The sequence below is a fragment of the Camelus bactrianus genome, chromosome X (assembly GCF_048773025.1).
Source record: "Camelus bactrianus isolate YW-2024 breed Bactrian camel chromosome X, ASM4877302v1, whole genome shotgun sequence".
Lineage (NCBI taxonomy): Eukaryota > Metazoa > Chordata > Mammalia > Artiodactyla > Camelidae > Camelus > Camelus bactrianus.
Window position 1 is genome coordinate 62427175 of NC_133575.1, and position 13709 is coordinate 62440883.

Below are 13709 nucleotides of genomic sequence, written 5' to 3' on the forward strand. Positions count from 1 at the left end.
AATGACTTATAATTTTCTTTTTTATAGTGTCTTTGTCTAGTTTTGGTATCAGAGTAATTAATGCTGGCCTTGTAGAATGGGTTTGGAAGAGTTTCTTCCTCTTCAATTTTTTGGAATAGTTTGAAAAAATAGGTATTAACTCTAGATGTTTGTTAGAATTCACCTATGAAGTCATCTGGTCTTGAACTCATGTTTGTTGGAAGTTTTTGATTAATGACTGAATTTTATTAGTAATCAGTCTGTTCAGATTTTCTATTTCTTCATGATTCAGTCTTGGAAGACTTATGTTTCTAGGAATTTATCCATCTCTTCTATGTTGTCCAATTTGTTGGCATAGTAGTCTTATGATTCCTCACACTGATATGGTATAAGCTGTTACTTTTCCTCCTTCATTTCTCACTTTACCTGGGCCCTCTCTTTTTTTTTTTTTTCATGATTAAGTGTGACTAAAGGTTTTTCAATTTTATTTATATTTTCAAAAAAAAAGCTCTTAGTTCCATTGATCTTTTCTTTTGTCTTAGTCTCTCTTTCATTTATTTCTGCTCTTTGATTTCCTTCTACTAACTTTCAGTTTTGTTTATTCTTCTTTTTCTAGCTCCTTGTGTATAAGAAAAGCATAATCCTTAAAAGGAAATCTATAAATTGGACTTCCTCAAAATTAAAACCTTTTGCTCTACAAAAGACCCTCTGAAGAGGAAGAAAAGACAAAGTATCAATTTCATTATTTCCAGTCTGACTTTTATTATTTCCTTCCTTCTACTAAGTTTGGGCTTGTTTTGGTCTTCTTTTTCTAGTGCCTTTAGGTATAAAAGCTGTATTTTAATTTGAGATTTTTTTATTGTTTCTTGAAGCAGGCCTGTATTGCTACAGTCTCCCCTCTTAGAACTACATATTGTGCATCCCATAGATGCTGGAAAGTTGTGTTTCCATTTTCATGTGTCTCAAGGTATTTTTTAATTTCCTCTTTGATTTCTTCGTTGATTCATTGGTTTTGTAGCATTTTGTTTAGTATTCATGTGTTTGTGGTTTTTTCCAGTTTTCTTCTTGTAACTGATTTCTAGTTTCATACCGCTGTGGTCAGAAGAGATGTTTGATATAATTTCAGACTCTTAAATTTACTGACACTTGTTCTGTAGCCTAACACGTGATCCACCCTAGAGAATGTTCCATATGCACTTGAGAAGAATGTGTATTCTACATTTGGGGGATGGAATGATCTGTATATATTAAGTTCATATATTAAGTCTAATGTTTTTAAGGCTGATGCTTCTTTATTGATTTTTCTGTCTGGATGAACTATCCATTGATGTAAGTAGTGTATTAAAATCCCATAGTATCATTGTATTGCTATCAATTTCTCCCTTTACTGAGTCCATTAAGTAACATCCTTCTTTGTCTTCTGTTATAGACTTTGTTTTAAAGTTTACTTTGTCCAATATGAGTATTGCTACCCCAGGTTTCTTCTCATTTCCGTTTGCATGGAATATCTTTTTTCATCCCTTCAGTTTCAGTCTGTTTGTCTTCAGATCTGAAGTGAGTTTCTTGTAGACAGCATACAAATGGGTCTTGTTTTTTTATCCACTCAGTCATCTGTGTCTTTTGATTGGAGCATTTAGTCAAGTTTACATTTAAAGTGGTTATTGACAGTTATGTACTTATTGCCAGTTTGTTCATTATTTTCTGCTTGCTTTTGTAGTTCTTCTTTGTTCTTTTCTTCTTCTCTTGGTCTCACCTTTTAGTTTGATGATTTTCTTCAGTATTATGTTTGAGTTCCTTTCTCTTTATCTCTGTGTATCTACTGTAAGTTTTGGATTTGCAGTTACCATCAAGTTGATAAATAATTATATTTTTACACACACACACAGCTGACAGTTGCTGAAATTCAAAAATATACAGTATAAAAATACTACATTTTTATTACCCCTCCCAATGTTTTATGTTTCTGGCACCGTATTTTACATTTTAAACTTTGTGCATCTCTTTACATTGTAGTTAGTTGATTTTATTACTTTTGTCTTATAACCTTCCTACTAGCTGTACAAGTGGCTGATCCACTGCCTTTGCTATGTATTTAACCTTTACCAGTAAGATTTCTTTCTTTCAAACATTTTCTTATTCAAGCTATTGCATTTTCTTTCCCACCTTAAGAAGATGCTTTAACATTTCTTATAAGGCTAATTTAGTGGTGCCCAACTCCTTTAGGTTCTGCTTGTCTGGGAAACTCTTCATCTCTCCTTCAATTCTGAGTGATAACCTTGCCAGGCAGAGTATTCTTGGTCATAAGTTTTATCCTTTCAGTACTTTAAATATGTCATGCCACCCTCTTCTGGCCTGCAGTTTCTGCTGAAAAATCAGCTAATAATCCAGTGGTGTTTTCCTTCTGTATGATTAGTTGCTTTATCTCTTTCTTACTGCCCTTAAAATTCTGTCTTTATCTTTTGCCATTTTAATTATATGATTTGGTGTGGCTCTGTTTGGGATCATCTTGTTTGGGACTCTCTGTGTGTCCCATCAGTGGATGCCTGTTTCCTTTCTCAGATTAGGAAAGTTGTAAGCCATCATTTCTCCAAGTAAGTTTTCTGTTCCTTTCTCTTCTCCATCTGAGATCCTTACTCCTAAAGTTGCCCCAAAGATCCCCTAAACTCTCCTCATTTAAAAAAATTTTTTTTCCTTTCCTGACTGGTTGATTTCCACTATTTCATCTTCCAGATTGCTGATGTGTTCTACTGTATCATCCAATCTGCTGTCAATTTCCTTTAGTGTTATTTTTCATTTCAGCTTTTGTGTTCCTCAGCTCTGACTGGTCCTTTATTATATTTTCTAATTCTTTGACGTTCTCACTGTGTTCCTCCATTCTTCTCCCTAGTTTAGGATTCATCTTTAATGACCATTTCTTTGAATCTTTAACCAAGCAAATTACATATCTCCATTTCATTAAGGTTTTTGCCTGCATTTTCATCTTATTCTTTCTTTTGGAACATATTTCTCTGTCCCTAATTTGTTTGACTTTGTGTCTGTTTCTATATATCAGGTAAAATAGGTACTTTTCCCAGTCTTGAAGGCATAGGCTTGGGCAGGAGCATGCCCTGTGTAGTCTGCAAGTACCAGGCAACTTTGACAGGCCAAGCCTGGCCAGTCATGAACCAGAGGGGTCCTGAGGCAATCCACATTCAGGCTGCCTCAGCAAGAATGGCTATAGCTTATGTTGGCCAGGGCCATGCTGGGGTAGCCTTGGCAGGCCAGCTACGGCACCTGTTCCCACTCATGCTATCAAGGTGAAGGGGGGAACACAAAAAGTGGTGCACTAGCACCTTCAATGCTGGAGAAAGTTTCAGCACACCCCCAACCATTTAGCAGACATTCTAGGGTTAGTAAATGGATTTCACTCATGTATAGTCCAGGTCCCCTTTACGACTGTTTTTTCTCTGTGCCCCAGGGCCTGCACACAGGCCCCTCAGTTATATCCTTCCCCACTACAGTACAATGAATTAAGTAGGGTTCCCACTGATAATGTGTCTCTGTCTCTCCCACCAATCTCTATGTGGTCATTGTATCGTTTGTTGTGCAGAGGCTGTTTAATCAGTCCTCAGTTCTTCTGCAGGAGGAATTGCTCTTCATGCAGCTGTAGACCCAGTGTGTCTGTGAAAGTAGGTGAGTTCAGGATCTTCCTATGCCGCCATCTTGAACAAAATGCTGAGTTTTATGTTGGTTCAATCTTAGTCACAAGGAGGCTATCAGAAGCAATGGGGTTGCAGGCTTCCACAGCACGGCCCTAATGAGACTGGTATACAAGTTTTAAACACCACTGCTGGAGCTAACTGGTATATTCTTAAGGACAAAAGGCTTAACAATTGGGAATTCAGCCATTAATACTTCCTTCTTCCATCCGTTGACTCTCCTCCAGTTTGTGTCTGCTTTTTGTCACTGTTCAGTCCTTCCACATCATTGTTTTTAGCATTTTGGCCAGAGGTTATAACTGGAATCTGTGGGAGCTATCTGTTTATCCAAATAGAGCTACTCTGCCATTACCACCAGAAGCAGAACTCCTCAACTAAATACCAAACACAGAACTGTGACAATATAACTTCATTCTAAAGAAAAAAGAAATTTTAAATGAATACCTGACACTAGTTAGGTTTCTTTATTGTGATGGTTTGTTTCCAAATTTGAAAGTATATGGGTATAATGATGACTGAGCAACTGAGTACATAAACTAAGGATAAGGGGAACCAAATTTCTTTCTGTTGCAGTAAGAAGTTAAAATATGAAAAGAGGATGACTAAAATGACACCTGTTGTCCAACATACAATTAAAAGTATCAATATCAACTCATGAAAATATAACACATACATTGGCTTTCTCTATAAGAGGGCCTGGAAGCAAAGACATCCTGGTGGCAACGAGCACACCATACACCTAGATACTGCTTTCTAAATACTATATCTCATAAAATGAAGCAGAACTCCTTGGAGAAGTAACTGATTCCAGGGCTGGGGAAGAGACACTGCAAAGTAAACAATGAACATCTTGTGAGGGCAGAAAGTAAGGATAAAATAAGAAAAAATAATGGATAATGATGAAAAAATATCTCAGTAGTTTCAAAGTAATCATCAAATTGCTTACCATTTACAAAGAAATAAATCATATAACTTTATAGTGAATTAATGTAGCAAAATAACCATACCAAATAACCTGAGTTAACATCACCAATAAAGGAAAAACTATACTCTGTGCCTTGTGATATAATATACAGACAAGAACATAACATCACTTATGTGGTAATCCTGCCAAAAATTTAAAGAAACCTCAATCTAATTATAGTAAGGCAAATCCACATTGAGGGACAATCATCTAAGTAATAAACAGATTTGTGCATTTGAAAAATACCATGGTTCCAGCAGACAGAGAAATTATTGCAGACTTGGAAAGACTAAAGGCCAGGTAACTATATGCAACATGTAATCATCAACTGGATCCTGGATTTCAGCAGAAAAAAACTTACCTATGAACACACTGTTGGGAAATTTATGAATTAAGAATAGAAATTGTAGATTAAAGTACATATTTCGTTTTACCCATGTATTTACCCTTCCCATTGCTATTCATAACTTTCTGTATTTTGGTGTCACATTTCAAGTTATTTTCCTTCTGATTCAAGAAAACTCTTTAGTATTTCCTCTAGTGTAGGTCTGCTGAAATCAAGTTTTCACTTTTTGTATTTATTCAATTTTCATGTTAGAAAGATGTTTTCACTGAACAGAGTTCTACATTGACAATTATTTTCATTTGGCACTTTAAAGTTATCATTTCATTGTCATCCAGCTTCTAACATTCCTGTTGTAAAATGAGCTATCACTGTAACTGTTGTTCAAAAACATTCAAATTCAAATAGCAATGACTTTGGGGGGAGTGTATAGCTCAAGAGATAGAGCACTGGATTAACATGCACAAGGTCCTGGGTTCAATCCCCAGTACCTCCTCTATAAATCAATCAATCAATCAATCAACAAATTAACCTAGTTACCTTCCACTAAAAAAATCCCATAAAAAATTTAAAAATAATAATAAAATAAAAAGCAATGACTTTTTTCCTCTGGCTGCTCAGATTTTTCACTTGGTTTTCATTCTTTAGGAGTTTAATTATGATATTCTTAGTTGTAGTTTTCTTTATATTTATCCAGATTGAGGCCCATAGTATTTCATGAATCTATGGCTTGATATCTTTCATTATTTTTAGAAAATGCTCAACTAGTATCTCTTCTTAGTTTCTGACCCATTCCCTCTCTTCTCACCTTGTGGGACTGTAAGTACACATATGCTTGAGCTTTTCCCTGTGAACTACGTCTCAATACTTCCTGTACATATTACCTTTTTTCTGAAAGTGCACAAGTGTGTGTGTTGTGTGTGTTCAGCTAGCCACAAAACCTCAAAACAAGTGATGGTAATCATCACATGATACAACACAGTTTTAGAAAGGAGAAAGAGAGGTAGAGATGAGATGTCAAATGTTTTTTATTTTTAAAAATATGTACCAAATCTACTCAGAGAAGTTACAAAACAACCTAAAAATTTATCGCATAATACATGAATAACAACATAGAATTAGCAATTAAAAAAACTCCTTGCAAACAAAGCCCAGGACTAGATGGCTTCACTGGGGAATTCTACCAAATATACAAAGAAGAACTGACACCAGTCCTTCTCAAACTCTTCCAAAAGATTGTAAAGGAATGAGTACTCCCAAACTCATTCTATGAAGCCACCATCACCCTGATACCAAAATCAGACAAAGACACTACCAAAAAAGAAAATTACAGGCCACTATCACTGATGAACATAGATGCAAAAATCCTCAACAAAATATTAGCAAACAGAATCCAACAGCACATAAAAAAGATCATACACCATGATGAAGTTTGATTCATCCCAGAGACACAAGGATGGTTCAACATACGCAAATCAATCGATGTGATATAACACATCAACAAAAGAAAGGACAAAAACCACACGATCATCTCAATAGATGCAGAAAAAGCATATGATAAAATTCAACACCCATTCATAATAAAAAGTCTTACCAAAGTGGGTATAGAGAGAACATATCTCAACATAATAAGTTATTTATGACAAACCTACAGTCAGCAAAATACTCAATGGTGAAAAACTAAAAGCCTTCCCACTAAAACCTGGAACAAGACAAGGATGCCCACTCTCACCACTTCTATTTAACACAGTCTTGGAAGTCTTAGCCACAGCAATCAAGCAAGAAGAAGAAATAAAATGGATCCAAATGGAAGGGAAGAGGTAAAGCTGTCACTGTATGTGGATGACATGATACTATATAAAGAAAACCCTAAAAGCTTAACACACAAACTACTAGAGCTGATAAAAGAATTCGGCAAGGTAGCAGGATACAATATCAACATACAAAAATCAGTTGCATTTCTTTACACTAATAATGAATTAGCAGGAAAAGAAAGTAAAGAAACAATCCCTTTTAAAATCACATCCAAAACAATAAAATACTTAGGAATAAATCTGACCAAGGAGGTGAAAGACTTATTATACATGGAGAACTACAAAACATTGATTAAGGAAATTAATGATGACTTACAGAAATGGAAAGCTATCCCATGCTCTTGGGTTGGAAGAATCAATAACATTAAAATGGCCATACTGCCTAAGGCAATCTACATATTTAATGTGATCCCTATCAAACTACCCAGAGCATTTTTCACACAATTAGAACAAACAATCCTAAAATTCATATGGAATCACAAAAGACCCAGAATTGCTAAAGCAATATTGAAGGAAAAGAATGAAACTGGAAGAATAACCCTCCCAGACTTCAGACAATATTACAGAGCTACAGTAATCAAAACAGCACAGTATTGATATAAAAACAGACATATGGATCAATGGAACAGAACAGAGAGCCTAGAAATAAACCCACAGACCTATGTTCAATTAATCTTCGACAAAGGAGGCAAGAATATACAATGGAGAAAAGACAGTCCTTTCAGCAAGTGGTGTTGGGAAAACTGGATAGCAGCATGCAAATCAATGAAGTTAGAAGAGTCCCTCACTCCATACACAAAAATGAACTCAAAATGGCTTAAAGACTTAAATATAAGACAAGACACACTAAATCTCCTAGAAGAAAACATAGGCAAAACATTCAACGACATGTATCTTAGCAATGTTCTCCTATGGAAGTCTACCCAGGAAACAGAAATAAGAGCAAAAATAAACAGATGGGCCTAATTAAACTTATAAGCTTTACACAGAAAAGAAAACCATAAGCAAAACAAAAAGACAACCTACGGAATGGGAAAAAAATTTTTGCAAATGATGAAACCGACAAAGGCTTGATCTCCAGAATATAAAGCAGCTCATACGACATAATAATAATAAAAAAAATCCAAAAATGGGCAGAAGACCTAAACAAGCAATTCTCCAAAGAAGACATACGAATGACTAATAGGCACATGAAAAAATGTTCAATATCACTAATTATAAGAGAAATGCAAATCAAAACTACATGAGGTATCACCTCACACCAGTTAGAAGGGCCATCATTCAAAAGTCCACTAATGATAAATGCTGGAGAGGGTGTGGAGAAAAGGGAACCCTCCTCCACTGTTGGTGGGAATGTAGTTTGGTGCAGCTAGTATGGAAAACAGTATGGAGATTCCTCAAAATAAAAATAGACTTATCATATGATCCAGCAGTCCCACTTCTAGGTATATATCCAGAGGGAACTCTAATTTGAAAAGATACATGCATCCCAATGTTCACAGCAGCACTATATACAACAACCAAAACATGGAACCAACCTAAATGTCCATCAACATATGACTGGATAAAGAAGTTGTGGTATATTTATACAATAGATTACTACTCAGCCATAAAAAAGAACAAAATGATGCCATTTGCAGCAACATGGATGGACCTAGAGATCATTGTTTTAAGTTAAGTAAGTCAGAAAGAAAAATACCATATATCACTTATATGCAGAATCTAAAAAAAAAGGAAAAAGGAAAAAAACACTATGAACTCATCTACAAAACAGAGACTCACAGACATAGTAAAGAATCTTATGGTTACCAGGGAAAGAGGGTGGGAAGGGATAAATTTGGTAATTTGAGATTTACAAATGTTAGCCACTATATATAAAAATAATTAGAAAAAAAAGTTTCTGTTGTATAGTGCAGGGAACTATATTCAATATCTTGTAGTAAGTTTTAAGGAAAAAATATGAAAACAAATATATGCATGTATATGCATGAATGGGACATTGTGCTGTACACAAGAAATTGACACCTTGTAACTGACGGTACTTCAATAAAAAAAAATACATGAATAACTTCTGGGATAATATATTTCTGTACTGTTCCCACCTCTTCTAACACTATTTTAAACAGTCAACATTCATCACCCCCCAACTATAATATATCTCCATTACACATAAAACCGTAAGTGTATGCTTCTCTAAGCACCTATAACTATACAACCTTACTTTTTTTTAACATTTTTTATTGAGTTATAGTCATTTTACAATGTTGTGTCAAATTCCAGTATAGAGCGCAATTTTGCAGTTATACATGAACATACATATATTCATTGTCACTTTTTTTTTGCTGTGAGCTACCTCAAGATCTTGTATATATTTCCCTGTGCTATACAGTATAACCTTGTTTATCTAGTCTACATTTTGAAATCCCAGTCTGTCCCTTCCCACTCCCCTCCCCCTTTGCAACCACAAGTTTCTATTCTATGTCTATGAGTCTGTTTCTGTTTTGTACTTATGTTTTTTTTTTTGATTCCACATATGAGTGATCTCATATGGTATTTTTCTTTTTCTTTCTGGCTTACTTCACTTAGAGTGACATTCTCCGGGAACATCCATGTTGCTGCAAATGGCATTATGTTGTCGGTTTTTATGGCTCAAGAGTATTCCATTGTATAAATAGACCACATCTTCTTTATCCAGTCATCTGTTGATGGACATTTAGGCTGTTTCCATGTCTTGGCTATTGTAAATAGTGCTGCTATGAACATTGGGGTGCGGGTGTCCTTTAGAAGTAGGGTTCCTTCTGGATATATGCCCAGGAGCGGGATGACTGGGTCATATGGTTAAGTCTATTCCTAGTCTTTTGAGGAATCTCCACACTGTTTTCCACAGTGGCTACACCAAACTGCATTCCCACCAGCAGTGTAGGAGAGTTCCCCTTTCCCCACAGCCTCTCCAGCATTTGTCATTTGTGGATTTTTGAATGACGGCCATTCTGACTGGTGTGAGGTGATACCTCATTGTAGTTTTGATTTGCATTTCTCTGATAATTAGTGATACTGAACATTTTTTCATGTGCCTATTGATCATTTGTATTTCTTCCTTGGAGAAATGCTTGTTTAGGTCTTCTGCCCATTTTTGGATTGGGTTGTTTGTTTCTTTCTTGTCAAGCTGTGTGAGCTGCTTACATATTCTGGAGATCAAGCCTTTGTCAGTTTCATTGGCAAAAATTTTCTCCCATTCTGTAGGTTGTCTTTTTGTTTTACTTATGGTTTCCTTTGCTGTGCAGAAGTTTGTAAGTTTAATTAGGTCCCATTTGTTTATTCTTGCTTTTATTTCTATTGCTTGTGTATACTGCCCTACTAGCTCATTTTTTTTAACATTTTATTGATTTATAATCATTTTACAATGTTGTGTCAAATTCCAGTGTAGAGCACAATTTTTCAGTTATACATGAACATATATATATTCATTGTCACATTTTTTTCTCTGTGAGCTACCATAAGATCTTGTGTATATTTCCCTGTGCTATACAGTATAATCTTGTTTATCTATTCTCCTAGTAGATCATTTCTGAGATGTATGTAAGATAATGTTTTGCCTATATTTTCTTCTAGGAGGTTTATTGTATCTTGTCTTATGTTTAAGTCGTTGGTCCATTTTGAGTTTATTTTTGTGTATTGTGTAAGGGAGTGTTCTAGCTTCACTGATTTACATGCTGCTGTCCAGTTTTCCAACACCATTTGCTGAAAAGACCATCTTTTCTCCATTGTATATTCTTGCCTCCTTTGTCAAAGATTAGCTGACCAAAATACCTTACATTTTTAAATTAAAATCTCCAATATCAGTTATTATCTAAAAACTAGATTACATAGGGGCTATTAAAGACTTTAATAGCTGCTCCCCCAAAAAATAAATGGAAAATAGACTAGAAGATATTGCACATTATTTTTAATTTACCTGTGCTTTGGTTCATCACAAGTCTTGGAGGAGAACTTGTTTCTTCAGATTCTTCTGATGAATGTGCCAGGAAGTCATGAAGCTTCTGCACCAATGTATTCAACTTGCTTTCACTGTCAAGACAAAAATTTTAATAATTTCCTTAGTTAGCTGTCATATATTGAAGTAAATATAAAGTTTAATAAACATGGGCTTGATGCAAATGACCAGTGAGATCTGATCTGCGTATCTTCAAGTTGATCAAAAAAAAAATCTAAATTCCTAATGTAAGCTAACCATATCATGAACGACTGGATTTCAAAGAAGTTTTGAGTCCTAATGTAAGTGTTTTTAACTATGGGCCATGTTCTTTGCCTTGAAATGTTTTACTACTTTTTTTCCACGAAGAATTGTGGAGTTCCAAAAATTATTAGTGCTTCACCTCTTTGTAATATTATTTTGGAGAAATATATACATAGGGGAACTAGTCTTCTTTTTTAAACTTTTCATTTTGAGATAAGTGTAGGTTCACAAGCAAAGATCCCGTGTATCCCTTACCCAGTTTTCCACAGTGGTGACATCTTACAAAACTATTTTTCATTTTCACCCACTCATCTACCTACTGCTATAGATGCGCTGCTGTCTTTAAGGCCTAGCGATGGACCATAAAGAACCTCTGAGTTTGGGTACATGATCATGAGTATATTGACCAAAAATGGTCTTTAGAAAAATCATTGGTAATTAATTTTAAATTTCTGTTCACTTCATGACTGTTTAAAAACTGAAAAGGAAGAGTAAAATTGTCTCTGTCCACAGATCACATCTTATATGTACAAAATGTTTAAGATAATCACAAGCAAATTCTCAGACAGTTAGTAAACGAATTCAGTAAAGTTAGTGGACACAAAATTAACATACAAAAATCAGCTGCATTTCTATCACTAACAATGAACACTCCAAAAAGGAAATTAAGAAAATAATTCCATTTGCAATAGCATCAAGAAGAATCAAATATTTAGGAATAAGTTTAACCAAGGAGGTGAAAGACTTTATGCATGAAAAACTGCAAAACAGCAGTATTTTCACTGCTGAAAGAAATTAAAGACATAAATAAATGGGAAAATGCCCCATGTGCATGAGTTGGAAGAGTTAATATTGTTAAGATGACAATACTATCCAAAGTGATCTACACATTCAATTCAACCCCTACCAAAATCCCAACAGCTTTTTTGCAGAAACAGAAAAACCCATACTAAAATTCATGAGGAAACCTTAAGGAATTCTGAATAGCCAAAACAACTGTGAAAAAGAACAAAAGTAAACAATTCACAGTTCTTTATTTCAAAACTAACTGCATAAGAAACAAGGATTTACTGTCTAACACAGAGAACTATATTCAGTATCTTGTAATAACTTATAATGGAAAATAATCTGATATATATTTAACTGAAAACATTTATATACAACTGAATCACTTTGTTGTACACTTGAAACTAACACAATATTGTAAATCAGTTATACTTCAAATAAAAAAACTAATTGCAGAGCTAAAATAATCAAAACAGTGTTGGTGCTGGCATATGGATAAACATATAGACCAACAGAATAGAAAACCCAGAAATAAATCCTTGCATATATATGGTCATTGATTTTCAACAGGGGTGTCAACAACAGTCAATGGAGAAGGAACAGTCTTTTTCAATATGTGGTGCTGGGAAAACTGGATATACACATGCAAAATAATGAAGTGGATCCTTGTCTGACTCCACATAGAAAAATTAACTCAAAATTCATCAAAGACCTAAACATAGTAGCTAAAACTATTAAACTCTTAAAAGAAAACAGAGGAGGAACCTTCATGACCTTGTAACTGGTGATGCTTTCTTGAATGACACCAAAAGCACAGGCAACAAAATAAAACAATAAACCGGATTTCATCAAAATGAAACACTTTTCTGCATCAAAGGACGCTATCAAGAGCGTGAAAAGATGACCCACAAAATGGGAGAAAATATTTCCAAATCATATATCTGAAATGGTACTGATATCCAGAATGTGTAAATAAACCCGACAACTCAACAACAAAAATCCAAATAACCAAATTCAAAAATGGACAAAGGATTTGAATAGATATTTCTCCAAAGGACATACAAAAATCCAATAAATACACAAAAAGATGCTCTACATCACTAGTCATTAGGGAAATACAAATCAAAACCACAATTGGGTAACACTTCACACCTGTTAGGAGGCTATTATCCCAAAAAAAAAAAAAAAGAAAAGGAAAGGAAAAGAACAAGTGTTGGTGAGGATGTGAAGAAACTGGAACCCTGTGTGTGATGCTGGTAGGAATATCAAATGATGAATTCACTGTGGAAAAACAGTACAGCAGTACTTCAGAAAGAGAAACAAAACATTACCATAAGATCCAGTAATTCTACTTCTAAGTAGATATCCAAAAGAAATGAAAGCTGGGACCCAAATAGATAGTTACACCATCAACATTCATACTAGCATTATTCACAAGAGCCAAAAAGGTTTATTTCCACCTTTCTGTCCGTCAACAACAGATGAATTGATAAATAAAATACAGTATACACATGGAATAAAAGAAATGACATTCCCTAAAAAGGAATGAAATTCTGATACGTGCTATACCACAGATCAACTTTGAAAACATTATGGTAAGTAAAATAAGCCAGACACAACAAAAGGACAAATATAGTACAATACCACTTAGATGAGGGTCTTAGGGTAGTCAAATTCATACAGACAAAAAGCAGACTAGAGGGCTGGAGAAGGGAGGGAATGTAGAGTTACTGTTTAATGGGAACAGGTTCTGTCTTGAAGATGATGAAAAAGTTCTGGAATGGAGAGTGATGATGGTTACACAGGACTGCCAATGTACTTAATGTCACTGATTTGTAGACTTTGAAATTGTTAAAATGGTAAATTTTTAAAAAGACCTGTGATATAT

The 13709-nt window shown here is 34.7% G+C and overlaps 1 protein-coding gene across 9 annotated transcripts in view; it reads right to left on the reverse strand.

Moving 5' to 3' along the window:
- Positions 1-13709, reverse strand: part of ATRX (ATRX chromatin remodeler) — a 228239-nt gene that overhangs the window by 170538 nt on the left and 43992 nt on the right. For all 9 annotated transcript variants that reach the window (XM_045513405.2, XM_010950601.3, XM_045513404.2 and 6 more), the window contains one exon: positions 10754-10866. In XM_045513405.2, the coding sequence (XP_045369361.1) occupies positions 10754-10866 (113 nt within the window). The remainder of the gene's footprint in view (positions 1-10753; positions 10867-13709) is intronic.